Genomic DNA, 19,914 nt, shown 5'->3' on the forward strand with positions numbered 1-19,914 from the left:
GTACCTTTTGTGAGCATTATCAACAATTTATTAACATTGCATGTATTAACACATTGTGTTTTAAGTGAAAAATGTCTTTGTTTATCATAAACAATTGTCCTCAATAATTCAGGCTAGAGAAAACAGCATGTTCTGATTTGCAGCATTACTTGATAATTTAAGGTTTAAAAGTATTTGAAAGACTGTCATTTCTGTTGTTTTATGAAAGGAGTGTGCAGAATATTTGTGGAATATGAAACGTTTGTTTTTAATCCAGAAGGCATTGTTTCTAAATGTATTACCATTGATTTGGATGCATGTGCATTTAAGTTTTGACTTAAGTCGAATAAATGAATGTAATGAGTCGAATAAATTGTCTCTGGAAGAATGCCAAAGTAATGAATGTATTAATGTTCACAAGGTATGGTATGTTTTTGTTGTGTTTTGTTTTGGGATCCTTTTTTTTGGTAATGGGTGGGTGGGGAATGGCATGTTATTATTTTGACATGGGATAGAAAGATTAGAATGTCTCTTTTTATGAAATATTTACTACTTTTTACTGCTTGTTGAAAACGTTCAAACTGGTACAGATTTTTCAATGTGCCCGAGGTGCCCTAAGGTTTTCCAAACATCGGCTTGGCTCCGGATGTAAGCTCATCTCATGCTCCGGAAACATTTAGAGGGTTTGATGTCCAAAGGAGTGGGACATAATTATAAAATGTTGGCCTTTTATCATAACGTTTAACTTAATGTCTTTAAAACGGAACCAAGGATGTATTTAGCCGGAGTCCTTCACGTTATGGTGCAAACATCCCTTTCCGGAATGAAGCCCAGTTTTGAAAACGCGGCGCGACTGCCCTTAGAGATCGGATACCCAGACTTATCGAGTGTACAAAGAATGGGAAGTTGGCAGGAACGCTGTCTAAGCAGATCAAGTGCACTGCAGTACACGCCTACCTCTTTTTGCGTGGCTCGAGATGGCGGGTTCGCTTGAAAATCTTTTTCTTGGGTTTGACTTTAGCACTCAGCAGGTATGGATTTATCTTTAGGAAATTGTTGAACAGTGTTCATAGATCATTATGGAATTCAAGCAGTGCCAGTAAGAAATGATCAATACCCGGCTAAATGAAATGAGGCTCGGAACAACATTAACACTGAAAATGAAATTAAGTGAATGCCTGAATTTCAGTTAACTTTTGTTTTGAGTTGTGCTTATGCATATTTCATGGCCCCCACCTCCGCTCTTTAACTTTATTCCCAGTTTAGAAGCAAACTAGCCCCATAATGTGGCCAGTTTACTGGACTGCCTCCGTAAACATAGGCCACACATCCACATGTACAAAAATCGTGTCGACGGAGCCAAATTTTGATTTTCACATTTAGGATTAGTTTGTAGGTTTTTTTTGCTTTAGAAGCATACTCACCCTCTTTATAGGCTAATCAGAAAGTGCTGCCTTTTTCAGATGTATATTTTTCGTGAAATTTCCAGATTCATTTTTACATGTTTGCGTATCAAAATTTCAACATGAAATTTCACAAAAATTAGACATCTGAAAAAGGCAGCACTTTCTGATTAGCCTATAAAGAGGGTGAGTATGCTTCTAGTTCTAAAGCAAAAAAATCCTACAAACTCCGTCGACACGATTTGTGTACATATGGATGTGTGGCCTATGTTTTAATATACGGAGGCAGTCCAGTAAATAGGCCACATTTATGGGGCTAGAAGCAAACCAGTCCAGGGCCAGTCTACTGGACTCACGCCTATATCTATTTTCTAACAAAGTTCCTAACACTAACAGTTACACATGTGACAAAAGTTATTACTCACCTTTTTTCACCGCCAGATATGTTCGACCTATCATGCCTATTGTTCATTTGTTGACGGGTTCACTTGCTGTGCATACACTTCTTCACAAAAATTGCAACTCCCCAATTTCTCCCATTGTTGAAATTTACATTGTAATGTTTTCCGAAAGCTTCCCGATTGCTGTACTTTAAGTACCAAAAATGAATAAATAAATTTGTATTGCATCCATCCTTAATCAATTTAATGCTGAATTTGACTTGTGAATTTACTTTTACAGATCAAAGCCATTGCAATAAATGATGCACTACGTGTCGTGCAGGAATTCTTGGTTCAGTTTGACAATGACCTCCCAGAGTTCAGGTTTGTGAATTTCAAATTTGACTTCAAATTTGACTTTCGGAGCTAAAAGTATTACAAACAGTGCTAACAGTGCATCCCTATGGCATGTTGGCGGTTCCCCAACATAGGGAACTGCCAACATGGGGAACTGCCAAGGGCGAAAATCACTTCTCAAGGGGGGGGGGGGGGGGGACAGTACATACCTTGATCAGAAATAATGTGAGCACGAAGCGCAAAGCCCTTACGGCCCGCTTAAGGGTCAAGAAAAATGTTGGATTCTAGATGCTATGTGGTGCGATCTGAGGCATTTCTGACCACTTAAAACATTAGTTCTAGCAAAAGATCATCATTTAAACATCATTTCGAGTTTGGAGTAAGTGAATCAGCCATTCTGAGCCACAGAATCATGTGCATTAGCCTGTAGGCTACAATTTTTATTCAGTGACAAAAAAAGTGGGGGGTGGGGGGGGTGGGGGGGGGGGGGGACAAATGCTATGATATCCCCCACTTTAAAAAAAAAGGGGGGGGGGTGGAGAGGGGGTTTGGTACTTGTTGCCCCCCCCCCCCCCCCCCACCGATTGACGGCATGGGAACTGCCAACAAGGGGCTGGATAGCTCAGTAGGTAAATCACCGGAGTGGTAGAGCCTTCCGGATGGTCACAGGTTCAAACCCCCACTCCAGTCAATTATTTTGTTCAACTTAAAGAAATTATTATAATGCATCACGTCAGTTTCCCTTTGTGGTTTATTTGAAAAACCTTAAAAGTTTCATTATTTGTTTTAAGCATGTTCATTTTAAGTGTATTCTATTTCAATTCATCCTCACCATATCTGCCTTACTTGTCTTATAAATGTTTGTGTGCGGGAAGTAACTTGCTTGTTTTTGTGTTGAGTGATTGTTATTGAGGAATGAGTTGTTTGATATTGCTGAGCAAGATTTTGTATGCAACAGTTGAATATCCTCTCCTTGCATTTCTGCAGAACGCAGGGCGGTGTGCACATCCAGGCCGACCGCCTGACTATCACCTCTCCCACTATTATGTGGGTCAAGGCATTAGACCTACTGCTTGACCGCATGAAAGCTGCGGGTTTCAACTTCTCGCGGGTAATTGCGCTATCTGGAACTGGCCAGGTAAACACTCGGGGTAGGCTCCGAGATTTCAGATTTGAAGGGATTTTTGAAAGAATTACGTGGATAATTTTTCTTACTCAATATATGTGACCCTCTTTAGTGATGGTTGACGAACTAGTTCCCATAGCTTCACCTCGGGAACTATGTTGTCAACTTCCAATACCTCGGGGAGCTAATATGGACTATCCACCTTTAAAGTATGTTATATTTGTGTACTATTTCCCTGTCATTCTGTATGATCAATCTTAGCAACATGGAAGTGTCTATTGGAAAGCTGGTGCCTCATCAACACTAGGCAATCTGCAACCCAACCAGTTGCTCCATGAACAACTCAAAGTAAGTATAGGCCCTAAAGTCAGATGTAGTTCCCAGTTTAGATGCACTACATTTTATGAAAAACTATTGAATGCATGTAAAAGCCTATCTGCACTATCGTCTTGTCTACGTGTGTTAAAATCAACCGGGGTCCACTGTAAGCAGACTTTTGCACTACAGCATGAAGAGCAAGTTAAAAAAAATTAGGTAGAGAAGTTTGTAATAATTTTCGTTAAAAAACTTAGGAATGATTGACGATTCCAAAATAGTGACTTTAAGTACGTGTACTGTAGAGACAACTTTGAAAGCTGTTTATATGGAAAATATTAAACTCAATAGGCGAGAGTTGATTGTCGTTGAAATAAAAAAATATATAGACTGTAATTCTATTTAAATAAGTTGAAATGCATGCAGTACGGTATTCATTTTAAAACTGGTGATGTGCATGTACTCCTTCCAACTTTATAGCCATTGGTGGCAAATAGTCACTTTCGATTTTGTGAGGTATTGCACATAAACAGTGGTCTGTGGAATAGCCGCTTGCATGCAATCGTCTTTGATATTTGCGCAGATCTGGTGATTAATAATGCAAAACAACACTGCGTCTTGATCTCCAGATTCTGACCATACAGCGCGTGCCTTCTACCGGGTCTTTGGTAACCTGTAGTGTTACAAAAACATGGCAGCCAAATTGACCAATCAATAGCTTAGTCCGTATTTCTCAAGTCGACTCCGATTGGCTGGCGCGCGGGGTCACATAACATTTGCATGCTCACATATACCAGACTTTGAATACAGAGCAGGCTCTATTGAACGACGGATCATACTCGGACTACATAAGCAGTGGCAGTCGATAATAAAGTTGAATATTGGGCTGTCCAAGGCACATGGTTAGAGGCACACTGTGAAGCTCATCCACTTCATCCACAACTTTCACTCGGGAGGTAACACACTGCATATACAGTGTTTACACGTCGGTGCAGGGCAAAACCTAATGTTGACTCATCCACTAACTGAAATTCTATGATCTATTATGTGTTCAGGACAGCTTTGCTGTGAATGACTCCCCCGTGTGGATGGATTCTAGCACCACTGCCCAGTGCCGTCACCTGGAAGGGGTGATGGGAGGCCCTCAGCGTGTGGCTGACATCACAGGGTCCAGGGCTTACGAGGTGATTGCTTCCTCTTTGGGTTTTGTGATCATCAGGCTGAAAAATCAATTAATTATTGGATGATATTTTAAAAGTTGAGCTAAGAAATTGACTGGAGCAGGGTTTGAACCTGCGACCTCGGGATTGCCGTTCCGGTGCTCTACCAACTGAGCTATCCAGCCCGATGTTGGCAGTTCCCCATTTAGTCAAATGTCTTTGTTCAAGAGGCGCTAGTCAGAAACCATTGACCCTACATGCCATGTAACCAGGGATTATGCCCAAAGTCACAAATTATTGGATGACTTAAGTTTTTTTCAGACATCGGTTTCAGAGTTGTGTCGAAACAAGTTATTCTTAAGATTTAAATTAAGTTTGACATTTGAAGCAGTTAGAAGTGACTTAAACAAATTTGACCAAAATCTAATTGGGGCGAAGAGTCACTCCTGATACTTTTCTTTTTGTTTTGCTGCAACGCAGGAACCCTTGTCTGAAATGGGTCTTGTACTCTCTATATTTGGAATGAGTTGGGAAAAAAATCAAACCAAACATACCTGTGTGCTTACTCTACCCTGTGCAGATGGATGACAAAAAATAAGTTACAAGTTTTGCATTGGTTGTGCAGTTTAGCAAATTTTACCAAACATAATGATACATTGAACTTATGACAATATAAAAAGGCATGATTATTCATCAACTGTATTTGTGTCTCTTTAGGCCAAAAAAAAAGTTTCTGGTATCTGGTATGCGCGTGTCGCCATAGCCATGCGCGTCGGCAAAATGAAAAAAAAAAAAATTCAATGAAAGAAACCGCCAAACTCACTGGTGTGACTGGAATCCTGCTGCTGCACAATTTTTAGATGGGGTTACAATGTTTTTAGATGGGGTTACGATCGAGTATAAGCTTTATGTGGCCTCTCAGGACTCCCATATATTTGCACCAAGTTTAGTCGGGCACCATTTGCAGTCATCAGCCGACATTTGAAGAAAAAAAACGGTAAAAAAAAAAAAAAAAAAGGCTGCGTCGCCGTACCACTTTTGGGGCAAGCTCCATAACAGAAACCGGAGACTTTTTTGGGGGGCCTTTGGGAATGATTTTGATTTTCTCTGTATCATTCATCTTTCATTATTTTATATTTCAAATTTTGCAAAAAAGTTGTTTTCTTGCAATTGTGGAACTTGACTCCATTTCACTCCAAACCATCAAGTTAAAATGAAATAAATGTATCAGTTTTAAACTTCATTTTTTCATTCTCATACTTGACATTGCATTGTAAATTGCTTTTAATTTTTTTTTATACAAATGTAATCATAATATAAAATCCCAACAGCGCTTAACTGGAAACCAGATTGCAAAAATCCACCAACAGAATCAAGCAGCTTACAGTTCTAGTGAGGTGAGTGATTAAAAAAAGTATACTAGTGTCCACTCAGTTCTATATTTCTTTACTGCAATAACTAATATTTTATTATCCCTACTGATTTTAGCTTTTAAACTTTAAGTTTGACTTTGATGTATACGTTGGGGAAAATATCGCAGGTTTTCATGAGGATTCGTTTTTGTTTTTGTGCAGCGAATTTCACTAGTGAGTAGTTTTGCAGCCTCTTTGTTCCTAGGCAGCTATGCACCAATAGACTACAGTGATGGTAAGTTACACAGTTAATAGAAGCATTCAATGAAGAATTTTATAATTTTTGATTTTTTTTTGGACAGTGTTCATAGTAGATTGTCCCATATTTGTGGGACGCGTGGTCTAGCGGTAGAGCACAGGATTCATTCACGCCATGGCCATGCGTGTTGTGCCCTTGAGTAAGGCGCTTTACCTCAATTACTCCTCTCAACCCAGGTGTTAAATGGGTACCGGCACTATTCAATGCTGGGAAGGTAACAGACTCGCTGTGGAGGAGGTGTGGCGATCCCCCACAGCAGCTTATGAGTCTGGCCCAATCGCTAAAGAAAGAGAGATGGGCACTCCGTTCCTGTGAACACAGGTTCGTCCCCCCCCCCCCCCATATTTGTCCAAGTTTTGCAAAAACAGTAAATTGTAAAACATTAAGTTTTTTGGGGGGTTTTGAACATTTAAATATGTAAATGTTATCGTCCGGAATTTTCTAATTGCCTGCACCACTATATCTGTCGATGTTTTATTCTTCAGGGTCGGGGATGAATCTTCTTGATATACGAAGCAAATGCTGGTGTCCACAAGCGCTGGACGCCTGTGCACCCGGTCTAGCTAACCTACTAGGTCCACCTGTGCCGTCTTCAACAAATCTGGTAAGAGCAATAGATGATTAAAATGCTCCCGCAATCAGTGTATTATTTGTCATTGCTAGCTTCATCAGTTTATTGACCCATTTTCCCAGGGAGCCCTGGGTTACAACAGAAAACAAGATGAGATAACAATGTTGTAAATAGAAATACAGTGCCCCCCAAAAAAACAAGAAACAATTTGCAATATTGTTGAAAAGTAAGCTATTATAGTCGGTTCAATACCATTTAAGTGAAAACAATGGGAACGTTAGTTAAATTTGATAATTCAAAAAAAAAAACTGAAAAGAGATAATTAAAAGGAATAGAAGTAAATTCCTGATATATTATTCTAAACAGTGCGTTTATTCTGCATTTTTAACCACGTGGGGGGGGGGGGGGGGGAGGGGGGGTTGCAACCCATATTCAGCTGTTGACAAATTTTATAGGAGAGTAGAGTCAGAAATAACAAATGGAATGCTCAAGTTAAATCAAATGTGATGCGATCAAGCTAATTGAGTCGTTAGTCGACCCTGGTCAATTTTTTTTTATACAGATTTGAAAAAATCACAATCTTAGCATTACTGCTGTTAAAACCGCATGCTGGTGCCATCTTTAGTTCAAAAATGATGGAAGTCGGAACACCAAGAAATGTGATGAAGTGATGTGACGAAGTGGTCCTATTTTGGCCTGAATCTCCAAATAAAAATTCCCGACAAACGACTCATTTAGCCTGATAGCATCACAAAGTGTGAATGCGGGGGGAAAGTATCGAAACATTTCATTGGGACAAGCCCCTGGATCCCTAGCAGGGCGTGCCTTCCGCAAGCCTTCACTCACCTTCCCCCTCATACCAACCCCAACCACCACCCCCGTTTCCTGAAAGCTAGATCCTCTCTGTAACCCCACATTTTTAACCCCCGTTGACTTCTATCTTTAAAGGGTGCAATATCTCCATACTTTGTTGATCGTTATGGCTTCTCTGCTGAGTGTCAGGTCATAGCATTCACAGGCGACAACCCAGGTACACTGCAGTACTAATCTTGTGTACTTTTTACATTTTCAAAAAGTGTCATCTTTTTTTTAAAAAAAATGCAGGACTTTAGGAATTATGATTTTAAGGGGTGGGCAATTTTTGACCACTTTCAAGAGCCCCTTGAGGGAGATCAGAGAACACTTTGAAAGGGACGAAAGTTCTCCTGCAATTGCCTGATTTCAGGGTTTTTTCAAATTATAAATTATTGGCACCATACATGTGTGCATACTTTTTCTCGACACCTGAAATTTCAGGCAAAAATGTTGGCGTCCACTTTAGATTTTTTGCTGTAATGTGTAACTGATTATTGTACTTTTTCCTTCTTTCCAGCATCCTTAGCCGGAATGGCATTAAAAGAGGGTGATATTGCTGTAAGTTTGACTTTATATTATGATAGAATATCCACGGATTGACTCAAATGTTTTAAATTTTCTTTTTTAATTTAAAATACCATAGTATACATATAGGTCATAAGGCAGCTTTTTACCAGAACTTGAATCAGAATAAGGCCCGTTCTAGAGGGCGTACTACTGCCGTGCCAAACTCAATTATTTTAACTTCTTTGAATTTGGCATGGCGATAGCACGGTGTTCAGAACCATTTGGCCTCGGCGAATTGAGTGCGGCACGGCACCATCCTTTGGCTCGACAGGGCTGCTGCGCTATCGTCATTCTGAATGGCAGTGGCATGGCACTGTTCTAAATGACGTGCCATTACCGTGCCAAACTCAATTCAATTTGAAGATGGGGCAAACATTTTGGAAATGCGCATGCTCACAATACCCTCCCTCGCATCTGCGTCACAGGGAATGCAATTGGCACGAATAGTTTGATTGCGCGGAAAGTTCATTGAACTGCTTGAACTGCTTGAGCCTGGCCCATTACTCCAGATGCATTAAGGTTCGACTATTACGTTCGAAGTTTAGAGCAACTGCCGTGCTGTAGACGAGCTATTGCCCCACTCATTTCAATTAAGTTCGGTGCGGAAGTAGCATCTAGAACAGGCCTTAAAATTTCAATGTATTTTAAAGGGAATATACATCATTTGCTTTTGCTGTAATTTTCAGAAATGGATGGAATTGGGGGGTTGGAAATATATAGCAAATATAGTTACACTGACTTTTTTGAGGTTTTGGGTTCAAAAATGCTATAAAAACCAAGAAAAACAATCATTTTCCTGTAGTCTGGTTCCCTGACTCCATTTAAGAAGAAACAGAGCAGTTTACATACATTGGGGAATTGTAAGGTCAGGGAACCAGTCTCGCTGGCTTGTACCCGTTCATAGGTGTGTAATCGACTGCAAACAAGTGCGATGGTCAATTGGGGCCAGTATTTGAAAAAAAGCCAGTTTTTTCCAACGCTGGTTGGCCGATCAGCGTTGGAAATTGATACAAAAATACCACTTTTCTTGAAAATGACAGTATACCAGGTGCCTTGATTTTACAGGATGCTTTACACTGTCATTCACTAACAGTAACAGTCCAGCAAGGTATTTCAAAATGATTTGGTAGTTTTATTTTTTGATGTTTGCAAATATTGTATTTTCCCTTTAATAGAGAGACTAGAAGGCCGCATGAACCATTGGTTAACAAGTTCGCCAAATTTTTTTGAGAGGCCTTTCCTCAACAAACAGAGATCACGGAAGATATATGCTTAAAATATTTTCTGTTTTTAAACTTGACAAAAGAGTACATATACGTGATTCCAATTTTATAACGAAAGAAGCCAAAGCAATGCATAATCATAAACAAAAAAGTATTTCTAATTTTATGCTCAACTCTTCAGGTAAGTCTCGGCACGAGCGACACATTGTTTCTATGGCTGAAAACCCCACGTCCCGCCCTGGAAGGCCACATATTTGTCAATCCTGTCGACGTGCAGGCGTACATGGCTCTATTATGGTGAGTGATTCATTGCTAAGTTGTATTGGTGCCGTTGTTTGGCATCTGTTCTGTTATTCCCGTTTTCAACATGTGTGACTCTCCAGCACAAAACCTGTTGGAAGTTGCATGGCCCTATTTTGAGATAAAGCCTTTCATACATTGAATATGGAGGAAAATGTATATAAATATATTAGGCCAAGTGATGAATGTATACTCCAAATTTAATTTTGATTGCTTTTATAGAAATGTGCATTTGAAGTTCCCAAACTAGTTTTCAAACTAAATTTTGGTTTTTATATTTTGGTATTCAATAACAAATCTTTACTATTAAGATTTTTTCTAAAGTAGAGCTAAATGGCAAATAGGTATGCTTCTAAACTTGTGTAACAAACTTTGTATCTAACTTCTTTTTTATGCAGCTTTAAAAATGGCTCCCTTACCCGTGAGCGCATCCGTAATGAGTTTAGCATGGGATCGTGGGATACATTCAATCGTCTTCTGGAGTCCACCCCGCCGGGCAATAATGGCAATATAGGTCAGTGTCCACACTCAAAAGATGAAAGATTGTTTTTACACTGTCCAGCCAGAAAATCCACACGTTTCTCAAATAACCCTTTCATATACAACCATATAGTTCTAGTTGGAAGTTGCTAAAATGACAAATAGATCATGACGACTTACCTTACGGCCTGTCGCAACATTTTCAGGTGTCTACTTTGATGTGCAAGAGATCACCCCATCGGCAGTCGGTGTCTATCGTTACAACTCCAACAATGACCAGGTGGAGAGTTTCCAGCCAGCAGTGGAAGTCCGGGCCTTATTGGAGGCTCAGTTCCTGGCCAAGAGACTCCACGCTGAGAACCTGGGCTATCTTGTTGGTAAGGATACTGCATATCACTTATTAATTCGCAAGTCGGTCATCTTGAATCCAAAGCGAGTCAAACCTTGCAGATATTTTATGGAAGACTTAAGGCGAATAAGAATGAAGATAATGACATGAGGCTTTTTCACACTACCGTCTCACCTACCCGTGTTGCAATCAACATGGGTTCACTGTATGCGGAACCAGGTCCCATCAGGGGTGTGATTGACCATTGATAAAAATAGCTGAAAACAGCTAAAAAAGGTGTAAAACAGCTGAACTTTGGAAATCTCCTATCCTTTTGTACACAGCAAATGAGGGAAAAAAGCTGAAATCCAAAACAAAAAAAGCTGAAATCAGCTTTAAAGCTGAGATTTCACGCCCCTGTCCTATCAAACATGGTTAGGGAAGGCGTGTGTACACGTGTCGGCTGTAGATTGTGGATTTTCTATCCGCGTAGAGCCTCACAACCCTGGTCCCCACCAAGGCTGGATTTTTCCCGTGTAGAACATCAGACCCGTGTAGAAGCTGTTTTGGATTCTTGCTAGACTATTCCTAAAGATATAGATCCGTTTAGAAGGCGAATTATTTAGAAATAGTTCTGGCAACTTGTGCCTCATTTTGATGTGTTGGGTCACAACTAGGTTCAGTCTAATTAACAAGTCGGGACAAATTGACCCTAAAGCCGGCCTCGGGTCGACCTGTGAATTGCTTGTGCCAGGACAGAGCCGTCGGCATCAAGCAGAATATTCATTCTCAGGTCACAAAACTGAGAAACAGAGTGATTATCTCGGAACAAGCGGCATCTGGCCACAGAATAATCGCAACCATGCTCATGTCACCCACGAGAGGACGACGATTCACAATCAATTTAGATGATCCCCGCACGACATCGTAACTTCACACAGGTTGACTGCGATTGATTCCCGCCTGTTCGGAACATGTTCGTCGCCGTGCAGAAGTTGGAATTTTTTCTATTCTTGCTGTTGTTAATTTTTTTTAGCGCCGACTGATTTCAATCGTCTTGATATTGTCGCAGTTATACTCGGGTCGCAAAAAATCGGTGACTGAAATGTTCTCGGCAGTCGTGGCTCAGGCACAGCTTGATCCTGAAAAGTCAGTCGCCAACTGATCTATGTTATCGCAAGGTTGACCTGAGGGCGGCTTAAAGAACATCTGTGCTAAGTTTCATGACTTAATACCAATTTGCACACTGGATAGTCAAAGGGAGGGGATGACAGAAAAACTTTTGATCCCGTTGATGGACATGCATGTCACATGTCTCTAGAGTGCGTCTAACTCACACAACTACTTTCTCCTAATTCTATCAAAATATCACAAGATCTTGCTCAAGGTACGTAAAACCAGCATAATTATTTTTTTTGGATCCTTTTCTTTGTTGTGAGTGGTCAAGGGAATGAAAATTGATGGATACAATTTCTGTTTTTTTGTTGGTGTGAAAGTTCAGTTGAAGTCAAATTGACTTTGTCAGTGTCTCAGCTCCAACCCTTTAACTGCAAGCCACTTTACCAGTAGATTGTGTTCAATAACCACATTTGATTTTTTTTTTTAAAAGACATTAAAAGCTATGCGCTTTGCAGTGTTGTGAACATTACGTACGCATGAAGTACGCAGGACTAATTTTATTCTGAATGAGTGTCGCGCGTTGCTACCAATGCATTGGAATGTCTCTCCCAGTGGTGTCCCCCAACTCTCCCTTTCTTACCATTGAGGGGGTACTTGTGCACGGAGCCCACAGAAGTGGCACAATCCACATCTCATAGACACATGTGTAATGCTAGGTTCACACATTCCCGAATTAGTTATGAAATACAACAAAAGAATTGAAAATTGGTTCCCGAAACAACCCCACAATTTTGAACGCATTCAAATTTGTCGGGGCGCTTCCTGATTTTTAACAATCTTTCACCGAATGAACAGAATCATCCTGAGGCAAGCAAGAACCATCCCCAATTTACTCAAGAAATGCTATTCATGGCGATTCGGCTTAAAAATCGGGAATGTGTGAACCTAGCATTGCTGCTGGACGTAGCCAACGAATTTAGATGCAGCCTTCATTTTCAAATTAATTGGTTTTAAAGTCAAGTTGTTTGAGGTTGCTGTGGTCATGAACCCTCCTATGCAAACATAAATTCTGTGCCAAGTTGTCCTTGCAGTCAAAATCACTGTTTTCAACCCTTAAGAATTTCCAGCCTACATAAAGCAGGATTGACTGCCTTGGACTACTTAAGTATAACTTGATACAGCTATGCTTTGACTCCGGCTGAGTGATAAAACAGCTGTGACCACAACTTGCCTGCTTTGTCTGTTGACCCAGTTTGACTAGTCACAATGCTTGCGTGACATATGATCTGACTACTGGTGACTAGCCTGTGTTAAAAGTATAGCATGGGAAGTGGAAGTGCATTTTGACTGTCTGTGAATGTTTAAACAGCAAGAAGGTTAAATTTGCCTTTAATTTTCATGTAATTTAAAAGTTTTTATTGAGCTCAGAAATTATTTTTCTTGCTGTACCCTTAATAAAGAACTGTAAAAGCTAAAACTTTTTGAAGATTCCTTTTGGCAATTTAAAGCTTATGCTCAGCTTATAAATTTGCTAATAGGCTCTATTGAATATACATGTTGGCCCGGGATGTCGTACCCATATGTCCGTATTGAATGAAGTATGTAAAATTAAGCGCCCTAATGAAATGCAACATGTTTTCTTCAAAGCCACTGTTGTATCCAGTTTTATATATTTTGAAATTAAAAACTTTTATCTTACAAGGTCGTGTATTTTTCCCCCTTTTTTTTTAGAGCAGGGATCGCGGGTCCTAGCCACTGGTGGGGCCTCATCCAACCGTGCCATCCTGCAGGTACTGTCTGACGTCTTCAATGCTCCAGTCTACGTCCTGGATGTCGCCAACTCGGCTTGTCTGGGATGCGCCTACCGAGCTAAGCATGGTAAAGAGAAATGGGTCATTCTGTAAATATGGGGTCCAAAGTGTGACATTTTTTCTGTCCCTGTTACATTGGTACTTTGTAATGACTTTGAATTTTTTTTTATAAATTGCTATTAATAAGGCCCAAAAAAAGAATAGTTCTGCTTCCGGTTACCCGACCGACCCTATTTTTAGGCTGCGACCCTAAAAATTTTATCGGCAATTCCACACACACACACACACACACACAAAAATTGAATAAATACAAATAAAATCTGTCTTTTCTGTCTTCACAAAATACCTCTCAACAACCCTTTTGCATCCAAAAATGCTTGTATTTATTTGTTTTCTTACTTACATTCGCTTTTTTTTCAAAGAAACCTCCGTTATTACAAATTCGCTTCGCGATATAACTACTTCGCAATTCGATGTCACGCACGGTGACTATAATCACGTGGCGACGACTGGTTCCCGCCGCGCCGCGCAGGGGCCAATTTAGAAGACATAATGAAAATGCGGTAACCAGTCCATAGCTAGCTATGTGACCGATAGCGCGCTATCAGTACAGTGCAGGCCACTGTCAACTGGTCGGATTCGACATCGTAAAAATGCCAAGAAAACACCGATGGAGAAAGAACATTTTTGCAAGTTAATTTACAGAATTGATCTAGCTTGTCTGTGTATGTATTTTCTGTGTTCAGGAGTTCATTTTGAGATCGCACTACTCGTATTTGGAGTGATACATGCCGCGTGTTTCCCGAAATTGTTGACGGTAAAAACAGCTCTGACGGCCCATGGTGGGCCGCTCGCCATACACGCACGCATTACACACCTCGGAGTTTTGGCCAGCTCCCCGCGTCTTGACTAGCGTTGTGCATATGGTGCGAACGGCCTGAATTTTCCATTATTTTTTGAAATATATTGACAATAATTAAAGGTAGGTTTTACTCACTTTTTGTTGCCATTTCGTGTATAGCTTTCGTAGTGCAATAGAAATAGTTCAGGCTAAAACTTCGCATATAATTGAATACCCCATTCAATCTGCATAAAAAAATTGGCCAAAAAAAAAAATTTCCAACCGACCGACCCTATTTTTGAAAGGCATGTAATCGGAAGCAGAACTATTTTTTTTTTGGCCTAATCACTCTTGGAGGATGACTGCATCTAAACTGAGTATCACCCGTTATCCACGGAGCCAAGTCCTGTATAACGTCTGATATGTCTAGACATGCAGATATATGCAAGCCGCGCGCCAGCCAATTGGAGTCGACTCTACTAAATCGTGACGTCATTTCATCCCCAAATCAGGACTAAATGGTGTGATTGGTCAATTCGAATGCAGTTTTTTGTAATACAACAACAGCTGGGTGCGATATCGCGTAACATGATGCAGAGCGCGTGACACATTTTTAAAAATCCATTTTCTATGACGCGCAACGGGTGAATGACCGAAGACCCGATATAGAAAGCGCCCGCTGATTGGTCAAAATCTAGGAGGTCAAGAGGGGGGTCTTGCCTAATTAATCAGCGAATCTGTTCACGCGTAATAGACCATGGCTTTCGCCATGATCTATTACATAGACTAGACTGCATCAAGGAGTGCATCAAAAGTCATAGATGTCAGATGTAATAGGGACAGGAAAAAAGTGGACCACATATTTATAGAACATCATATATTTATGCATGGACGGCGATCCCCAATACTGCTTTTTTTCCCCAAGGATTGTTCACGGAATTACAACAGAGGGCGCCATTAAAGGATTTAAACAACTTTATAATGTTTTAAAGAAATGTCATGCCAATCTCGTAGTTTGTTGGCAAGTATCGGTAGGCTCTACCGCATAGCTAGTGATGCCAGTTCAATTCCTGTAAACTCCTTTTTTTGGTAGGGCCAACTGTTCCTACCAGTCACCTACCCTTGTCTGTTGACGGAATTTGACTGTCACAGTGCCGACAAGATATATGATCTGACTGTTGGTGACTAGCCTGTGTAAAAGGAATGGCAGGGGAACAGGATTGAATGTTTGACTGTCTGTGACTGACCAAAGAAAAGGAGGGGTAAATTGCTGCTCAGCAATAGTGAAGTGTTTTGCGCTTGAGTCTTGTTTGAGTTTGGCAAGACTAAAAAAAGGAAGAATTTATATTACTTTCTACCCTTTATGCCAGGGCGTTGTTCTCCAAGCAATACTAGGGTCCTTTCAGCACATCCCTTACATCGCTTTGAGCTGAGATGTTTAGGTTTCCAATTTTTACCTTTCAGGTTTCCATGGTGATAACGTGGTATCATTTAGAGACGTCGTCAACGCGTCTCCTGCAGAGTACAAGTTAGCCGCCATGCCTAACCAAGATACAAAAGAGGTAAGGGCATTTTTGTTGTTGTCATTTATGTCAGTACTTTCCCAGTACTGTTTTCGAGTTGTACCCCGAAAAAAAGATTTGTTTTTTTATTTGCTATTTTTATAGCAGTACAAAAGGAATTCACTTTCGAATGAGACAATGAAAAAAAATCTGCCCATGTTTAGTCATAGAATATTTATTGTACACATTTTGAATTATTGTGACCAGACAATATTCAGCCATATCTTTTGTGTGGTATGGGTGCAAAAGCTACGCAAACTAAAAGTGAATTTTCAAAGGGTTGAAACATCCAAAAGAGGAAAAAAAGTAGCTTTTTCCGTTTAAACAAAACATACAAAATCGTCAGGAGAAAACAAATTGAATATATTGAAGTGCATTGGTTGACAACTTTACTAACATACATCATACAGTCTTGAAATTTCTTTCTAGTGTCGGCAGTGTGACCTTATTATTTTTTAAACTTCAAATCACAACTGTTTGTTTGAATTGAAACCTCAGTTGAAATCCTAATGCCAAAACAAAAAAATACATGTCTTGTAAATGTAAACATTTGTTATTCCTTGTGTCCATGTCTTTGAAAAATCACTCTGTTAATTAGGGCTGTCCATTTTGGAATAAGTTAGTATTCGATTACTTGAAACTGTTTGACCAAATATTCGGATATTCAAAACTTCCAGCTGCAACTGCGTGCCACGCCGATCAAAAGTTGCATGCAATTATTGTTGAAAAGCATACTTGGTCGAAAGATAGTAAGGGGACTAAACTCCCTGTGAAATTATTCTTTCTGGCAAGCTGTCATTTTGAAGGAATCAACGAAAGAAGGCCTTTCCAACGGTGCGTCTTAAGACGTTCCGTTGGAAATATCCGTTAGCAATTTGTTTTTTTATTCGGCGAGGCGCGCAAGCGTTGACACGACGCACACGCGCGCGTGGTTGCTGTAATTCGTCGGATCAGTGCGCGACATCGCGTAGCTGCAATCGGCTCAGTGAGAACGTGTCTTGGCCGCTGAATTCAGGCCCAATTCAAAACATGATTCAGCAACTTTTGATTTGAAATGGAGATCCTAGAATGCTGTTTTTCTCAAAATAACAGCTGAAGCTGAACTGAAACTCGTTCAGCACCCTTCTTTAGATTTTGAGCACGTTTGTTGCTTCAAACAAACAAAATGCACAAATTACAAATGATGGACTGTACCTTTAAGGTGGTGGTACCTTCGTCTGTAATTGTTTTCTACTCATTAGATGTCACAAATTAGTGATGTTTTCCAACACCAGCTCATTAACTCTCCTGTGCAAACATCATTCTGTGCAAAGTTATCCTTTCAGTCAAAATCAATCAAGTGACTGTTGTTAACAGTTAAGAGCTCCCAGCCTACATGAAGCAGGACTGACTGGCTGTGACTGTTTATGAAACTATGATACAGCTATGCTGTAGGTGATTGATAAGTCAGCTGGGCCTTCCACTTGTCTGCTTTTGTCTGTTGACGGAATTTGACTAGTCACAGTACTTGCCTGAAATATGATCTGACTGTTGGTGACTAGCCTGTGTAAACGGCATGGCAGGGGAAGAGGATTGATTAATTTTGACTGTCTGTGAATGTACAGACAGCAGGAGGGTTAAAGTGTCTGACATATACATGTACATGTACATTCATTTTCACGGAATTGCCCTTGAGTAAACATGCAGAAAAAAGAGAAAAAATCCATCTGTCATGTCTGTAATACCAGCAATTGACATTCGTTCATTCAGAAAGTGGTATACTTGTATCCCAAAACAATACTATAATAAGTATCCTTCAACTTCCTCCACTTTGGCAAAGAGGATTTTGAAGGATTCAGGGCGGTTAGGGTTAAACAAATAATACGGAATGTAATAAGACCGTTTTTGAGATAGTCCTATATATTTGGTTTGTTCTACAGGTCTACAACTCACTTTTGGCGAGGTACAAACTATTGGAAGAGATGATCACACAATATTGATGTTTGATAAATCTGAGACTGTCTACAATTCAAATTATGCCAAAAAGTATTCCAAATTTTGTAAATGAGGGAGATATAGCACTACTATGCCACTAGTCCTTTTTTAATCAGTTCTTTTAAATGCAGCTGATTAGATCTCAATTTCCATGGTTTCCTTTATTGATGGTCCCCTTCCACAACAATTTTGCTGTATTTTGTGGATTTAGCATTTATACATTTATACATTTCAGTCATAAAATAGAAATCTTCAATATTCAGAAATTTCCCCAAATGTTTAAAGGTAATATACAACATTTGCAAACATCAGAAAACAAGAAAACACCAAATTATTATGAAATACCTTAGGCCTACTTGACTGTAAGTGAATAATACCGGTAGTCTCAAGCATTATTTTATTTTACGAAGAATCAAGGATATCTGTTGACGTATGTAATTTACAAAGCATATGAAGCACCTAAGCGCTGACAACATCCCGGGAAGTTAATATATGTGTCAATGTTCGAGTCACCCATGATAACATGATAAACATTGTGTATATATTGGATTTGATGTTTTCAATACACTGCCAGGCCAACATGGCCAAGATCAGTCGTCGTATGTGCTACACACACATTGCAGGCAACATTCTTTGCAAGGTGTTGGCTCAAATTTAAACAGATACATGATGCATGAAGGCTTTGTTAAATGTTTTACGTAATTAAATATGAATTCCCATTCCTTTCTGGTACCACTTGAAGGTTCATAACACTGAATAAGTATTGCACACTCTCACACACACTGATTGACATCATATTGCAATAACTATACCTCCGTTATTGATTTCTAACTTTCGCACAGAATAATTTCAGCGACAATAATTAGAAACACAGAAATTGTGATTACACCACAAGAACGTATAGGTACAGACAAGTAGCAGGGGTGAGATTTTTCAGGATAAACAAATCTTTTTGGAAATATGGAATTTGTGAGATTTTACCATAAAAGTCTTTTTACCTATATATAACAAAAGAAATGGGTATTTTAATGACGCCTTTAGGCAAATACAAACATATACCATAGACCCTACATTAATTGCTCTGGGCCATCAGCCGCCCCCAAACCCTGCCGATTATTTCATGGATTTTTCATTTCCATTTTAATGACGCCTTTAGGCAAATACAAATATATACCATAGACCCTACATTAATTGCTCTAGGCCATCAGCCGCCCCCAAACCCTGCCGATTATTTCATGGATTTTTCATTTCCCCCAATCTCCCCCTGAAGTAGTTCCTGGACCTAATGGTGTCAACTCAAAATACGTAAACTGACAAAATACACACAAAATAACGTATTACACAAAATCCGTTCACTCAAAGAGATAGACATCATACAACTTGTGTATTGTGTATCATGAAATGGATGTCATTAAGCAGAGAAGTACAAGTGCTTCATTTTCACATATTGGTAATAAATTGTTTTCCCTCCTGAAAAAAGGGAAGAAAATTGAAGAAAAAAAATTTCCCGCCCAAATTGACTGCAGCGGACAGACAGTTGATTTATACATGAAAGCATCTTAATGTCAGCAGTGTGGAAACTTTATCTTGTTTCTAGAAAGTGGCTAGCTAGCATCCTCAAAAAGCTAACATCCTCAAAAAGACGTCTTGTGAATTGTTTATTCCGAAACCCAAACAACACTTGAGGAAATTGCGATTGCAAAAGGAGCAAGCCCAGGAATCCAAGCAAGCCTATCAATCCTTTTGACAGCAGTTAAAGAGATCATACAGAAAGAAGCAATCGAAGTTAAGAGCCAATCCGTTTCACGATCACTTTGTTTAGTTTCTGTTCATAACATTGCTTTTTGGAGAAGCATAGCCCAAACTGCTGGATTTTTGAAAGATCAATCGAT

General features: G+C 39.8%; 1 protein-coding gene and 1 non-coding gene across 2 annotated transcripts; one reads left to right on the forward strand and one right to left on the reverse strand.

Moving 5' to 3' along the window:
* The first annotated feature begins 854 nt into the window (after window positions 1-854).
* On the forward strand, window positions 855-19,629 carry LOC119720752 (xylulose kinase-like). Its single transcript, XM_038190584.1, has 16 exons — window positions 855-1,010; window positions 2,064-2,146; window positions 3,107-3,257; window positions 3,507-3,593; window positions 4,616-4,744; window positions 6,052-6,117; window positions 6,295-6,367; window positions 6,877-6,995; window positions 7,911-7,992; window positions 8,335-8,375; window positions 9,789-9,904; window positions 10,306-10,421; window positions 10,594-10,764; window positions 13,566-13,712; window positions 15,951-16,048; window positions 17,968-19,629. Exons 1-16 carry the CDS (start codon window positions 957-959, stop codon window positions 18,025-18,027), a joined length of 1,593 nt encoding a protein of 530 aa, XP_038046512.1. The 5' UTR covers window positions 855-956; the 3' UTR covers window positions 18,028-19,629.
* On the reverse strand, window positions 4,833-4,905 carry Trnaa-ggc. The gene has a single exon. It is a non-coding gene; the product is annotated as a tRNA-Ala (tRNA).
* Window positions 19,630-19,914: the final 285 nt, after the last annotated feature.

This window comes from Patiria miniata, unplaced genomic scaffold, assembly GCF_015706575.1.
Source record: "Patiria miniata isolate m_02_andy unplaced genomic scaffold, ASM1570657v1 HiC_scaffold_9, whole genome shotgun sequence".
Lineage (NCBI taxonomy): Eukaryota > Metazoa > Echinodermata > Asteroidea > Valvatida > Asterinidae > Patiria > Patiria miniata.